Raw genomic sequence first — 14,790 nt, 5'->3', positions numbered from 1 at the left:
ACAAAATTTCGTTTTTTTTTTTTTTTTTTTAGATTTTTACATTTTTAATTTCTTTCCAACCCCCCCCCCCCCCCCAAAAAAAAAATGTTGGAGAAAAGAACTATAACTCTCAGCACTGTTGACATCATATTTAATGAACAAGATATAAGGTTCACTTGAGTGACCCAGCAGTATTGGCGGCGGAGGTTTTGCACTCTCCCGAGTGTTCCCCCTCTAGTTCTCCCCTGCCATGATAGCTGCACTCTCAGATGCAGCAGCTTGGTTGTACTGTTTATCATGGGTATCTGTTGGATGGATCCAGCATAAAGGAGAAGCTTAACTCCAGGATTATTGTGATGCCGTTCCAACATGCTCTTGATATCTTATAATGAAGTGGTTGCATGAGTGAAGAGCCTCCTGTGCTTTGAATAGGAGGCCTTCAAGAGGTGAGGTTTGTCTCATGCAGATCTGGATTTTATGGTAACTGTTTATGGAAGAACATCTGGGCAAACTTTGGGTTTCCTTCCATGAGTATTAGGCATCCTATTCTATGAAAGATGTTGGACCCCTGGATTTTGAATCTTGGGTTAAATGGTCCTCGTGGATAATACACCTCTTTGCATTTGATTGAACTCTTTGCCAGAGGCATTATTGAACTCACTGATGTCATTCAGGAATGCATCTCCCATGTCATAAAGTTCGTTGATTCCTTGGGTCAGTTGAGGAGGATTAATTAGCACCTGATTTATAAAGGCTCTCTTTGGCAGTCAAGTTGATTTTTTGATTTTTTTTTTTTTTTTTCTGATTTCACACCAAAAACCTGGTCATTCCTCTGTAAAGATGAGCAACACAATGATGACTTGTCAGCATATAAAAGTGTTTACATTGTGCTTATGGGCAGTGTGTAGTTCTTGGGGAAAATGTTACATCATCCGGACAGGCAGTCTTTTGATGGAGCCTTAACGCCTCTTACAAATGCTGATGGAACTTTATACGACAGGGCAATGTGATCATGCGAGAGCCTGTTGTCACGTGCATTTTCATACTCGTGTCATTCTGGCTGAGTGCTTTGTCATTTTCAGTTGTCTCTCCTCATGTGCATCTTCAGATTCCACTGATTGTGTCATTGCACTGCTGAGTGCTCTCTCATCCATGAGTCTTTCCTGCCATCAACTGACTCTGAAGCGTTTTTTTTTTTTTGTTTCTTTCTTTTTTTTTTCGTATACACACTCGAGGCTCCGTGAAAGTGCTCTTACAGTGAACGGATCAAGATGTAATGGACAAAAGCAGGATGCAAAATATGTATGCATGGGGTGTTTAAGTTGGACACAGGAGTTGGACACAAAGCTTGAAACTGTTTATGTGGAACACGATTTTTGGAGTCTCCTTTTAGCAGCCCTTGTTTTCATGGATTAAAAAAAAAGTATTTTGCACTACAGAAAGAACTACCCATGCTGTCTTTTTTTTCTTCTTTTTTTTTTGTGGTGTGTGGATGCATGCATGCTACCATGGAAGAGGAAAGCGGAAGACTACGTGGTATTTTTTTCTTTTAATCAACAAATATACATACACAGAATCGGCATGCTCATTTTCCCACCCTCACAGGGTTCCGGGGGTCAAGGGATTTTTTTGTGCCCATGATGTGATCCTGGGTACCCTGGGCACGTATTAAAAAAATTTGGTTGAGATCCACCAAGCAGTTTTTTCATTGTATAAGGTTGAGATGTATACTGACACCCCCCTCTCCCTTTCTAATTTTTAGCTCGCCTGTTCAAAGAACAGAGCTATAGCGATACCCCCGGCGTGAGCGTCAGCGTGAAAATGTTAAAGGTTTTGGCGCAAGTTATTTCCTTTCTAATGTTTTTATCTTCCACACTATTTTTTACTGATTACAATATACAAATACATATATTGCTTTAAAATTATTTGGATCAGACTTCACTGCAATGCTTTATAAAAAATATAATTAGACTAGTCTTTTAAAAACGATAAATGTATAAACAGGCGAGCATTGGGTGGCTTTGACACCAACTCTCTGGTTAAGAAATGTAGTTATATCCTTCCCTCTGCGATTATAAAAAATGTAGTTAGATCCCTCTCCCTGCTGTTGAAAGATGATTCTTGCACTCTTTCCCCCTACCCCTCACCACCCCTCCCTCCCCAATTTTCTAAACTGTTTTCACCCTCTTTATAAAAAGTGGTTGCATCTTGCATGACATAATTTTTTTGGGTCAAAACATCTTCACCCATTTTAAAACATTTTTCTTTGTGCATCACTTTATAAAAATTCTGGTTGTGCTCCCCTCCCACATCCCACCCCTTCATAAAAAATACCCACTTCCTCTGGCAGGGGACGTTAGCTTAAGAAAAAAATAAATAAAAAAAATTATTATTCCACTTGTACAGGTGAAAATCGCATGGTCTTGCCACCTTCGTGTTTGTAAATTTATTTTTTTTGAAATCTCGACATTGTGTTTAGTTGAGGGTTCAAGGTGCTTTTGAAAAAAAAAGTCAACTCTTTCTTTTATTTATTTATTTATTTCCTCCAACACTCGTGTTTGGATCCGTTTGGAGAGGGTATTGCATTTGTTTGTTTGTTCACACAGAACTTTAATAGTGTTCTCTGCAATCTCTTGTCGGATCGAGCCAACATTTTTTTCACCATAGGAGTGACAACTCGAGTCCAATGTATGATTTATAATTATGACATCATAGGTCATGTGGTGTGGCAGCCATGTTGGTAAAATGGGGAAAAAACTCCGATGGTATCCCAGGTCATCTCCACTCATAGCGAGCAGACTTATTCTCCTGTTGCAGCCAACGTGTGGCCTTAAATGGAGTTCTCTCATCCCCTCTAACGGTCCAGGCTGGAGTTCCTCAAGGCAGCGTTCTGGGCCCTGTTCTTTTCTGGTTTTCATCAATGAGCTCTCTGACTGGAAAATCCTATTTACGTTTTGCTGATGATTCCATCCTCTGACATACCATCTGTCATCCCTCAGATCAGCAAGTAGCAGCCTCTTCACTCTCTGCAGATGTGGATAAAATCACAAGCTGGTCGAGCACATGGAACATGTCTTTCAATCCTGACAAATCTCTCACCCTCACGATGTCTCTCCGAAAATGATGTCTGGAACCCCCCCCCCCATCTACTTTCTCAACATTCCTATAGAAGTCCTCTCATGCAAGCTTCTGGGTCTCACAACCTGCCATGATCTTTCCTGGGAAAGCCACATTTCCAACATGGCCTCCAAAGCCAGTTGCCCACTGAGCATCCTCCGTCATGCAAATTCCTTCCTTGGCACAGCTGAGCTCCTGACCACATGCAAAGCTCTTGTCCGCAGCCTGATGGAGTATTGCTCTCCACTCTGGGCTGGTGCTCTTGCCTCTCACCTTCCTCAGCTTCATGCTGTGGAAACCAAGACATTTAGGATTATTGGTATCTCCTATGATGAGGCTGTCTTTGGGCCTCTCACTCTCTCACCGCAGCAGGTCAGTGGTCTTTCTGTCTTCGACCGTCTCCTCTCTCGCCTCGCTCCCCTGCTCTGTCTGAGATATTCACCCCCCATATTTCTGCAGGTCACTCAAGGTCCGCTGGTAAAACTACCAAAATCATGAATCGCTGCTCACCTTCACTCTTTCATTCCTCTGTTTTTTTTTTTTTCCCCACCTTTGGAACAAACTCTCACACTCTCTTCAATCCCACTCTTCCCTCCAAGTCTTCAAAGCAGCTGTTCACCACCATCTCTTATCTTTCTCCATCCAAAAGCCATGATCTTTTCTACCCCCAGTTATCCACCCCAAACCCACCTCTTTCAAATTCCCTGCTTTCCTTCCTGAAAGTCTCTGTAGTGTCCATCTTGTTTACCCTTTGTTCTCTGCCCCATCCTCTCCCTCCCACAGATCTCCTCATGTCTGTTTCACACTGTTTTTTTCCTTCCCTCTCCTGCCCCTCTTGTCTCCTGCTCCCCTTGTACGTTCTGTGTTGGCTCTTGTACGAGCCTCAACTATGATTTTTGGTAATTGGTAATGTTTTAACTGAGAAAATGCAGTTTATTGCTGAAAACTTTGTTTTTCTTGGTTTTTTTTCACTTATTGATTTTGTATTTTTGCATGCATATGTTTTTGTCCGAATTGTTCAGGTTAACAAGTACTTTAATATCTGTTGGGTAACTGCTGCATTCTGTCCAACAGGAGCCCTTGGGCCCATTGGCTGGGCACAAGCCAGTATAATGGCTTCATCTTTGTCACAGCATTCTTTGTGGTTTTTTCTTTACTTTTGAAAGGATCAACAAGAATCCAACAAATTGTATGTATGTATTTACAGGTTGCCATAAAGTCTGGAAACATAGATAATATTATGTCAGAGTGGTGAGGGAATGGTTGGATGATAATTTCCCAAACTGGATTGGACAATGTGGCCCAGTGGAGTGGGCTGCACGCTCGCCAGATCTGAACCCCCTTGATTGCTGCTTCTGGGGTATGCTGAAGTCACAGGTTTATTCAGTGAAAATCAGACACAAACTAGAGGGGAAGCACTAGGTAGAGTGAAAAACTTCCACCGCCCATACTGCTGGGTCACTTAAGTGAACCTGATATCCTATTCATTGTAGGTCAAAATGGATCAGAGTCTACTGAACCACGATTGAATAAACTAAACTAGATCGACGCGCATGTAGAAATGCAAAAAAAAATCAATTTTTTTGAAAAAAAAAAGTTGCAAAATTTGTTGTTTTTTTCTCTAACAAATTTTTGGGGGGTTGGAAATCACTTAAAATAAGTAGAAATGCAAAAAAAAAAAAATTCAAATATCCATAGTGGCCATATTGGACTTTGGACCAAGTCCAAAATCTAATGGCATGATCCTTGGACCATACCTTATCCCCCCATCAAGTTTCGTTGAAATCCGTCCAGGAGTTTTTCCGTAATCCTGTTCACAAACAAACAAACGAGCAGTCGGAGACTGGTACTTGAGTCAGTCACTCAATGATACGCGTATCCGCCACGTACAGGACGTCCACTAACCAGTGAGGGCGGTTTCACAATGGCGCCATATAGACATCGTTAAATACATTCCCTATGGTTGTTATAATTGTAAATAATATAAGAGGTTGAAGCTTCTATTGTAATAACCAAGGAGTTTTCCAACAATATGCCGTACGTGTATAGTAAAATTACGAATATTAAATCAAACAAAAACTACTCAAAAATACATTAGCCTATTTATTGCTGTTTCTCGTGGAACCCCTAGCAACCTCTTGCGGAACCCTTGGGTTCCGGGGAACCCCGGTTGAGAAACACTGGTCTAGGGGGAAAACGTCAGTTGGACATTTTAAGACATGGGATGAAGGAAAAAATCTTTGAAGAATGTGGACAATTTTTTTCACAGTGAGGTGATTTCTCCCTCATTGTTACCTCCTCACCACTCAAGGCAGCACACTGTTGCCCCAGCTGCATAAGTTCCTCATTGGTGAGGTCTTCCTCATGACTGGCTCGCATTTCCTCCACATCTTCTTTGTTAACGTCCTCGAAGCCAACATCTCTTGCCAGTCTGCGGATTTCCAACTGAACTTTAGGCACTGTTCGGGTGAAGATACTGAAGTAATTGAGTCTCACGGATTAACTGTGCGAATGTGCGCCTTGGGTAATATGCCTTGAATGTGGCGATTTCCCCCTTGATCCATTGATTGGATCAGCGATGTGGTGTTTTTTGGCAAAAGCGCAACTCAAACATGCTCAGAAAGTTCTTTCAAGTTCAGAGGGTGGCTTGGCACTTTGTCCGGCAGCAGTAGAATCTTGTGGGTAAGGTTGTTCTTCGTACAGTGGTGCTCTACTGTAGTACAAGTGCAGAACAAAGCACTCCTGGAAGATGCACATGGTGACCCATGCCTTCCTGTTGGAGCACCAGATCACAGGAAGGTTTGCCTTTGAGAACCCCTTCATTGCATGGGGGTTCTCACAGTGGTAAACAAACAGAGGTTTCACTTTAAAATCCCCCTCTCCATTACCACCTTTACCTTGCTTCTTGATGGTCCGTTGCAGCCTTAAAACCAGATGCTGTCATTTCTTCCTTCGAGTAAAGTTCTCGAAGGCATCTTTTTCCCGAAGAGGCCAGTTTCATCCACATTATATACTTGTTTCGATTTGTTAGAATCGCTTTTTTTCAACACCTTAGGGTAGGAATTGGCAGCAGCTTTATCAGCGCTGGCTGCCTCACCTGTCACATTCAAGCTATGGAAGCGTAAGGACCTCTTAAAACGTGAAAACCACCGTCCCTCGCACCAAAAGTCTCCCAAGTGGAACTTTCACCTTCACTGCAATTTGAATCTTTGAAAAGGCTCTTGGCCTTTTCTTTAATGACCATGGTATTAACTGGAACATTTTTTTTGAGGTTTGGCTTTCAATCCAAACACTTTGCAAACACTCCATATTTTCCATTGCAGAGCTATGTGCTTTGGTGATTTTTCACTGCGTTGGAAGGTGTCGCAGACCATGATCTTTTCTTTCTTGCATTTGATAATCACGGTTGTATTTGTAAGGCCACTTGCAATGTCCCTAAGGTAGGAACCAGCATCGAACCTTCTTAGAATTTCTAATTTACTTTCTAACGATATCACTTTCCTACCTTTCTTTCCACTCGTACCACTTCCTTGAGCACTTATCTTTCTTTTAGGAGACATAGTTATGGATTCATACTGTGCAGTACAGTACTATCATGCACAAGAAGGTTTGAAGAAATAAAATGTACTTAAATACTGCATTTCAGCACAAATGTGATTATGTAGTCACGTAGGTCAAAATGAGGGAAGTGTTGCTCTCACGTCGTAATCCCGGATGTACGCGAGTGGTGCTCTGGCATTTTGTAGTATTATAAGTGTTGATATTAAACGACACAATCAAAATTTTGGTCAAAAGATCACGAGGACACGTTTTGAATTCGTTATTGAAAACAGAGTTGACTGAAGTTGAGTAAAAGTTTGCAATTTTGGGATTTGAGGTTTTATATCGAATTTTTGACATCAAAAACTTTAGTTCAGTCTGAAAGTTTGTAAATCAGAGATTCATAAATCGGGATATTACTGTGTTGCTGGCTCCCCTGTCTCACTTCTTGTTCACCTTGATGTTGTGGAAACCAAGGCCTTCAAGATCGTTGGAATCTTCCACAATGAAGCTGACTTAGGGCGTATCACTTTGCCATCACAGACAGATCGGTGGTCTCTGTCTTCTACCGCCTCCTTTCTGGACTTGCAACCTCTTCTCTTTCTGTGTTTTGTCCCCCTCACTCCCAGCTTTCTGCAGGACTCAAACGGTCCACCATTAACCCTCTTCTGGTAAAACTACCCAAATCCAGGATCACTGCTCACCTTTACTCATTTCTTTCACTTTTTTCTTCCTGTGGAACCTACTTCCACATCCTCTTCATTCTCATTCTTCCCTCCATGTCTCCAAGGCATCTGCTCACTGCCATCTCACATCGTCCCAAATCCAAAGCCATTATCTTTTCTCGCCTCGTTAACCCCACCCAAATCTCTGAATTTTCCAGTTTTTCTTACTCGGTTTCCTTCTTCATGCATGTGTTTTACATCCTGTTTTTGTCTGTTACATCCTGATCTATTCAGTGTACTAGCTCTTCCACAAGCCTCAACTCTATGTACAAAAAAACAACTGTGCTATTGTGGGCCGGGTGTCGGTGGCGAGCACGACGCTAGATGGAGCAGTAGTCGGCTCCACCGAACACCTGGAATCTAGATCGTACCTTTCCGATAACTCCGAAGGTACGGGTCCCTTGCAGGACCGTGAATCATCAATAATTCAACCGCGTGGGACAGGGTTATTTACCAAACTTCAAAATACCTCGAGGCCCACGTGGCGCGCCACCGAGGAATTCACACCCTCGACGGAGCTCGAACGGACGAGCCGTTACCGTGCTTGACCCGTGCGTAACACGAGCGCATGGTTACCGAGGTCCCGTCAGTCCAAATGCATAACTACGGCAGCAACGGCCTTTTTAATCCACCAACACGCACCGTGCTAAACCAATGAAGAAAACACAGAAATGACCTGATTCATTTAACAGGGGATTTATTTATAATGGGGGGGGGGATGGGATCACACAAGGAGCAGAATTAAACCGACTAAAAGAAATGCAAGTATGTACAAGGTACTTAAACAATTCTACTTGAAGACGGGCCCACAGAAGCGCACGCACACACAAATACCGAAAATAAATGATGGCCGCGACCTTTATTCGGCCCTTCAGCTCAGGAGGGAGGTGAGCCGAAGGGAAGAACCTGTCTCTCACCTCTCCGCCTCGTGTGGTTTTCGATGATCCGGTTTGGCGGGACTCGAACCCGCAACACAGTGCAATGATGGACGCCAGCCGGCGCGAAGGTGGACCAGACAGAACGCCGGCAGGCCAGACGAGACGATGAGGCTGACAAGGCGACCAGGCGACGTGGCCTTTACAAGGCGAACAGGAGACTTTCACGTTCTCCGCAAGACAGAACGCCCCGAACACTTTGTCTCGCGAACGCTCCTGCCATGAGCACACCATCTCTCCAACGCTGGTCCAGACTACCACACCTCTTCAGGTGGGAGGGGCTTCTCCTGGCCACTCGCCTCCTCATTGGTCGGACCCATGGTGTGCAATTGCGCTCGTCGCCCCCGTGATTGGCCGAAAGGGGCGCCAAGTCCTCTGATTGGACCGGGGGGTGGGGGGGCGTGATGGCCGTCGCGGTGGACCGCCCCTCAAACAAGGAGAATAGCATTGTCCTGCGTGGGCTGCGCTCATTGGCCAACTGACGGCAACCTCACTCGCACTTCCCGGATTGGGCGAGAGAGACGTCAGGTCCTCGTGAACTCCGCCCACGTACGTGCTGACACGCACGCGTGCAATGGTGCCGGTGGAGGATGGTGGAAGGAAGCGAAGGCAGGTGTCGTCGTTAAAAAGTTGTTGATATAAAAATGTAAAAGAAAACCCTGAATATCAAAATAACTCCGCAGCGCATGAACATTTAATTCCCATTGGACTAGGGACGGAACCCTAACTCGAAACACGTACTTACCGATATAACTGTTCTATAAGACCTTGAATGCTGAGTGCAGTAAGCTTCCAAATTCGTAACACTATTTCCTATCATCTGTATTATATTTGTGAAATACATTTGTGTTTCTGTCCAAGGAACACATAAACATTGGTTTTTGCTCTCCTCGCGTTGCACTTGGGTAACTTGAATCATCTACCGGGTGGTGTTGGCAGGCCTACCTGCTTCTTATCTTCATCCCCTTGCAGCGAGGCTATAAGTGAAGCTCATAAATTTGATCACGTCACTCCGCAATCCTAAAAACACTTCACTAGCGCTCTCAATGGTCCTCCTCCTCAATGTCGTGTTTTCATTCTTCTGATAACCCATAAAGGCAAATATAAATGGTTTCCTGCATGCATTTCTCACCTAATGACACATTACACCGCTGAAAGAAAGCTATTGTCCAACAACATGAATCTCCTGGTAGTTTGCATAAATATGAAGACACTTGGTATTCTTTAGATATCAACCACGGAACTTGCTGTCTTTGAATATTCACACAACTTCGTCGACTCGGGTTTTATAAATCTCTCCTCAAAATTCATCTTTGTTTTTTTCACCCTCCTTTTTTTAACCTTTCCCTGCTTTATTTTTTATTTTTTCCTTTTGTAAAGGCTTTGAGATTTTGCTTCTCTGGAAGAAGTTGATTGATATTTTTTACTTTTGGTTTGTGGATTGAGTGACTATTTTGCCACCACTGTACTGGATATTTGACCCTTGACCTTTTATTTGTTTGGCACATTGATTTTTCACATCTGGTTAAGCTCTTGGCTGTTTTCTCAAGACTAAGTTTTTACAAATGTGCATTTCACGATGACTTTGATAAATTGTACATTTCAGAATATATGGCTGTACCTTCCAAAAAGATCAAATGTGTGCGTGCATGCATTTGCATTGTATGCAGGTTTATTTATTAGGGTACCCAGTCAAATGGACTGGGTAACCTATTGTTTTTCTTCTGTTTATTTCTTATTATATTTATTATTCATTATTTTTTCTTTTTCCTTCAGCAATTTGCAGGTTCTTTCACTTTAAAAATCATTTTCTCAGGAACGGTAAGTCCGATCGACACGAAGTTTTCACCACAGTATGTATCTTTTTTGATAGCATACTTAATTGATAATTATGACATCATAGGTCACAGGTACTGGCGCCATCTTGAAAAAAACCGATAACATTTGGACATCTGTATCTCTGAAACCGTGCAATGGAAAAAATTTCCGCTTCATACATTTTAATGAACTCCCCATCGGGAACGCGTGTGATTTTTCGTGACATCGGTGAAGCGGTATCCTGGTGAAAATTCGTCAAGTAGCACGCTACATACGAAAAATCTGAAATTTATTGAGCCTCATCGACACAATAATTCACCGTAGAAAAAATATATTATGACGTCATAGGTGACTTGGTTTGGCAGCCATCTTGTTTTGAATTAAAAAAAAAAAATTCTCCAGAACGGCTGAACAGATTGAGGCAAACATTCACACACACTTTCCCCAAGACATCCTTTCACAAGTTTGTTAATTTCTAATTGATAGGTCACATGGTTTGGTGGCCATATTGAATTTACCTCAAAACCTTCAAACATCTTCTCCAGAACGTCTGGTCAGATCAAGGGGAAGCTTCACAGACGTATTGCACATGAGTAGAGAATATAAGTTTGTTAATTTCTAATTGATAGGTCACATGGTTTGGCAGCCATGTTGGATTCAAAAATTATGTTAAATTATGTTTTCTCTGGAACCATATAACCTATCGAAGCAAAACTCGGCAACTATAATCTACCCCCATGCCTGCATTTTCGGTAAAAATTATGTTGTCACAAGTCGCATGATTTGGAGGCCATCTTGGATAGAAAAACGCACCTTGTCTGATCAGCACGAAACTTAACAAGCATTATCCACTTCCCCATGAGATAGAGAATTTAAATTTATGTTGTAATGGATCACATGGTATGGCAGCCATATTGGATTGAAAATTAATAACTTTAAAAGTCTTCTTCTCTGAAACGGCTGAGCAGATCGAGGCAAAACTCCAAGTATGACCGCCTCTCAATGATGAACAAAATGCCCCCCCCCCCCTTTGATGTGTGGTACATCGTTTGGCAGCCATATTGGATTGAATGGAAAACATTAATTAATGTTTACTCTGGAACTGCTACATCAATTAATGTGAAATTTCAGAGATGATGCAGCCGACATGTGGAATGAAGTGTTTAAATTTCAACTCGATTGGCCTCATGGTTTGGCAGCCTTGTTGGATTGAAGAATAAATATTAATTAATGTTTACTCTGGAACCGCTCCTTCAATATATGAGAAACTTCAAAATTATAATGTAGCCGACATGTGAAACGTAGGTTTAAAATTTAAACCCAATCGGCCATGTGGTTTGGCATCCAGAATTATTTAATTATTTGAATCTGAGAACTTTTAGATTTTGTTTTTTTTTTATCCAGAAGGCTCACTTGGCTGCACCTGAAAGCATTTGAGGGTACAGGAATAGCAATTCAATTGATAACGCCAATGTCCCCAGAAAAAAGGGCGAACTGCATACGTAATAACTAGAGTGAACACCGGTTCATGGCCCGGGGTGGAACTTGGGGTCACATTTCAAAACGGTAAAAAAACTTAACTCAAAATTTGGTATTGGGCCATTCCTAGTGAAATCTTTTGACATCTTTCAACCTTGTTTTAGGTGGGGATTTGCGATGGCAGGCCCTCGACGATAGCAGGTAGTTAGATTTGCTCTGCAAGCAGAAATTATGCATTGCTCTTGATGTCATTATTTCTCAATCTCACTCTTGAGGCTGGTGCATTGCAAGGCAGAGTTTTCAGACTGACCTTGTTTTTCTCCTCCATCGATGACCTCTCTGATTCCCTGGATGTTCCTCTGCACAGTTTATGGATGACTCCACCCGATGCGGGTATGTTAAGTGCACGCGCCTAAGAGGCAGGCTCATGCTACAGCGAATACACCTCTGAAGATTGGATGGTGTTGGGGAGCGGTGGAGGAATAAGCAAAAATTTTGGACAGGGTTGAAGGTGGCAATTGAAAGGAAGTGGAGCAAAATGAGAAAATTGGATTGGAGAAGTTGGGTAAGGGTTGGAGAGGAAATGGGAACATATGTGGCATTTGGGAGGAGGAGTGGTCAGCTCAGCTATATTCCTAATTTATTGTAATAAAGCTTGCCATGCTTTGGTGAGGCAATAAAAATTGGATTGATCCATGACAATTGCTGTTCATGTGTGCTGCCACCATGAAATCTTTTAATCTTCTTCAGTGGAGAAAACAGCCAGGCAGTTGTCTATTTTCAATGCTTATTGAGTGCTCAACACAGTTCTGTGTAGTGTCCATGGCCAAAGATCATTGGCAGTGAAAGAAACTTGTGTTCATTCAAATCTTGGAAGCATTTGCATCTTTCTCGCCATGCAGCTCTCGGTGTGAATCTGTTGGTGCATATTGCATTGTGAAAGCATTGTCCTTGCTCCATATTTCACAAGCGCTATTGTATACATTTATGACCAATTCACATAATCAGAGAAATGAAAGTTTATTTTTGAAGCTTGTGAAACGTAGGCGATGATTATTCGCTTTTTGCAAAAGTAATGCACAACAGATGCACCATTTTGCCCTCCCATCTGAAACACAAGCTCCTGTGTGTGTAGGACACCCCAAAGTTCAAATCCCATATACCACATCGATTTTTTCTTTGCGTACTAATGCCTTGTTTAATGTCGCATGATATTTAACGAGGCAATTCTCTGTATGTGCACATCTGAAAATTGTAGGGGAGAACAAAAAACAAACAAACTAAAAAAAGTGTTGGCCTGATCTCCACCAAATTTTGCATACGTGTTAGTAGTACCCAAGGTCAGGTTTTGTGCACAAAGATCCCCCCCCCACCCCAGATTTTCTCCTGTACACATACCACAGTGCAAATGCAGATGGGGGATTATTAGCCATTGCACAAAATATATTTGCCCCACTATCCCCCCCCCCTTTCTTCTCTGCCCCAACAGGCTGCGCCTGGAGGGAGCAGGTGTTTCAAGTTCATGTAAAAGTACAATGTTTTTCTCTGACATGACATTTATGTACAATTTTCTTGAAGAGCCTTCAATCATTATGGAAATATAAAATATATCTAAATGTTCAATTAAAAACATCATATTTATATTTTATTATTGCATAATTGATTGTACTTTATACTTTATTTTTATGTTCATTTCTGGAACGTCTTGGGGTTTTCTCTGACCATTTTGTCACTTCTTTTTTTGGATATGCATTATTATCATCATTGTTATAATAATTAATATATCATATTCTTTGGTGTCGGTGCTGCCAAAAGCTTTCCTGGGTAAATATTTTCAAGAAGTCTGTGGACGACTTCTGCTGGGATCGCCTGAATACAATACAATACAAATCTTCAAAAAAAAAAATCAATCCACCAGGATAGAACTTATAAACCTATACATTACTGACCAGTCATCTGCAGAGAATACCTCATCCAACAACACTCATTAAACTTTGGGACATTCTTTTCAGACAGCTTAACTCAAAATTGGTTTAAAGACCAATCTACTGCATTTTATAGTGTGAAGGTACAAACTAATCAATGTTAATAGCTTGAAAGGATTCCATGAAAAGCATGCAAAACTGCATTCCTTTGTGAAGGAATAGGAAGGGATCAGGGTTGTGGGTGGGACCGACCGAAAAAAAAACTGACTGTCAATCAGCCTGTTGGGGGCAGGGCTGTGACACATTTACCCAAGGGCCAATCAGACCTATAAGGCTGTGGTTAACGATAGACTATTATCAACCCTGTTTGTGCAGGGCAGTCACGGGGCCAATCAACAGCAACAACACACATATTTCCATAAAGTATATACAATTTAGAATTTAAGATAGTTTATAAAGTATGTATTGCGGGTTGAGAGACACAATGTTGTAACTGCATTTCTGCCGAAACCGAATAAAATGGCTCTCATGTCTTTCAACAGCATATTTATCTTTCATTAGCGATTTCTAGGAAATGGGAAATTTTCAGTTACAACATTATGTGTCTCAACCCGTGAAATATGGTGTTGAAAGACATGAGAGCCATTTTATTCAACCCCGCCAAAAATGCAGTTACAACATTGTCTCTCAACCCACGATTTTATTATGTACAGTACCAATGCAATGTGAGCACATTCATTAAGCTTGTCTTACAACATTTGTAAAGCAGTTGAAGAACATTTTATATTTATATTTATATATATATATATATATATATATATATATATATATATATATATATATATATATATATATATACACACATACATATATTGTTGTAGGTCGGTGGCGAGAACGACCGTGAGGTGGGGAAGTTTATGCCGTCTCCCACCAGACTCCCCAGAATTTATAGGCCGTCGCTCTGGATAACTTGGAAGCCGGCGGGTTGATTAATCGACCGTGAAACGCCAATATCTCGATCGCGTGGCATAGGATTATTTGTCGAGAGCCAAAGTACTGAAGTAACCATGCAGTCTTGGCTACCGGTGATTCACGCCCTCGGCACGTCTTTCTTGAACCGCGTCACTTGACCGACTGCGGTAGAGTTCCAACTTCCGATTACCAACCCCGGCTCAGTTGCAGCCGAACGGAAACTGCCAGTTTCCGTTCGGATTAACAGATTATTGGGGATGAAACCCCCTCTGAACTCAGGCCCGGACCATGCTGGACCAA

The 14,790-nt window shown here is 41.9% G+C and overlaps 1 protein-coding gene across 1 annotated transcript in view; it reads left to right on the top strand.

The window, feature by feature from the left end:
• LOC147026139 (inorganic pyrophosphatase 2, mitochondrial-like) overlaps nt 1-14,790 on the top strand; it is a 74,322-nt gene that overhangs the window by 28,286 nt on the left and 31,246 nt on the right. Inside the window, exon 3 of the mRNA XM_085881249.1 lies at nt 10,073-10,117. Within this exon, the coding sequence (XP_085737375.1) occupies nt 10,073-10,117 (45 nt within the window). The remainder of the gene's footprint in view (nt 1-10,072; nt 10,118-14,790) is intronic.

The sequence above is a fragment of the Eptatretus burgeri genome, chromosome 5 (genome assembly GCF_056783735.1).
Source record: "Eptatretus burgeri isolate ZD-2024b chromosome 5, Ebu_testis_v1, whole genome shotgun sequence".
Taxonomy (NCBI): Eukaryota; Metazoa; Chordata; class Myxini; order Myxiniformes; family Myxinidae; genus Eptatretus; species Eptatretus burgeri.
The sequence above is the reverse complement of the archived record's forward strand: the minus strand, read 5'-3'. Positions and strand labels throughout refer to the sequence as shown.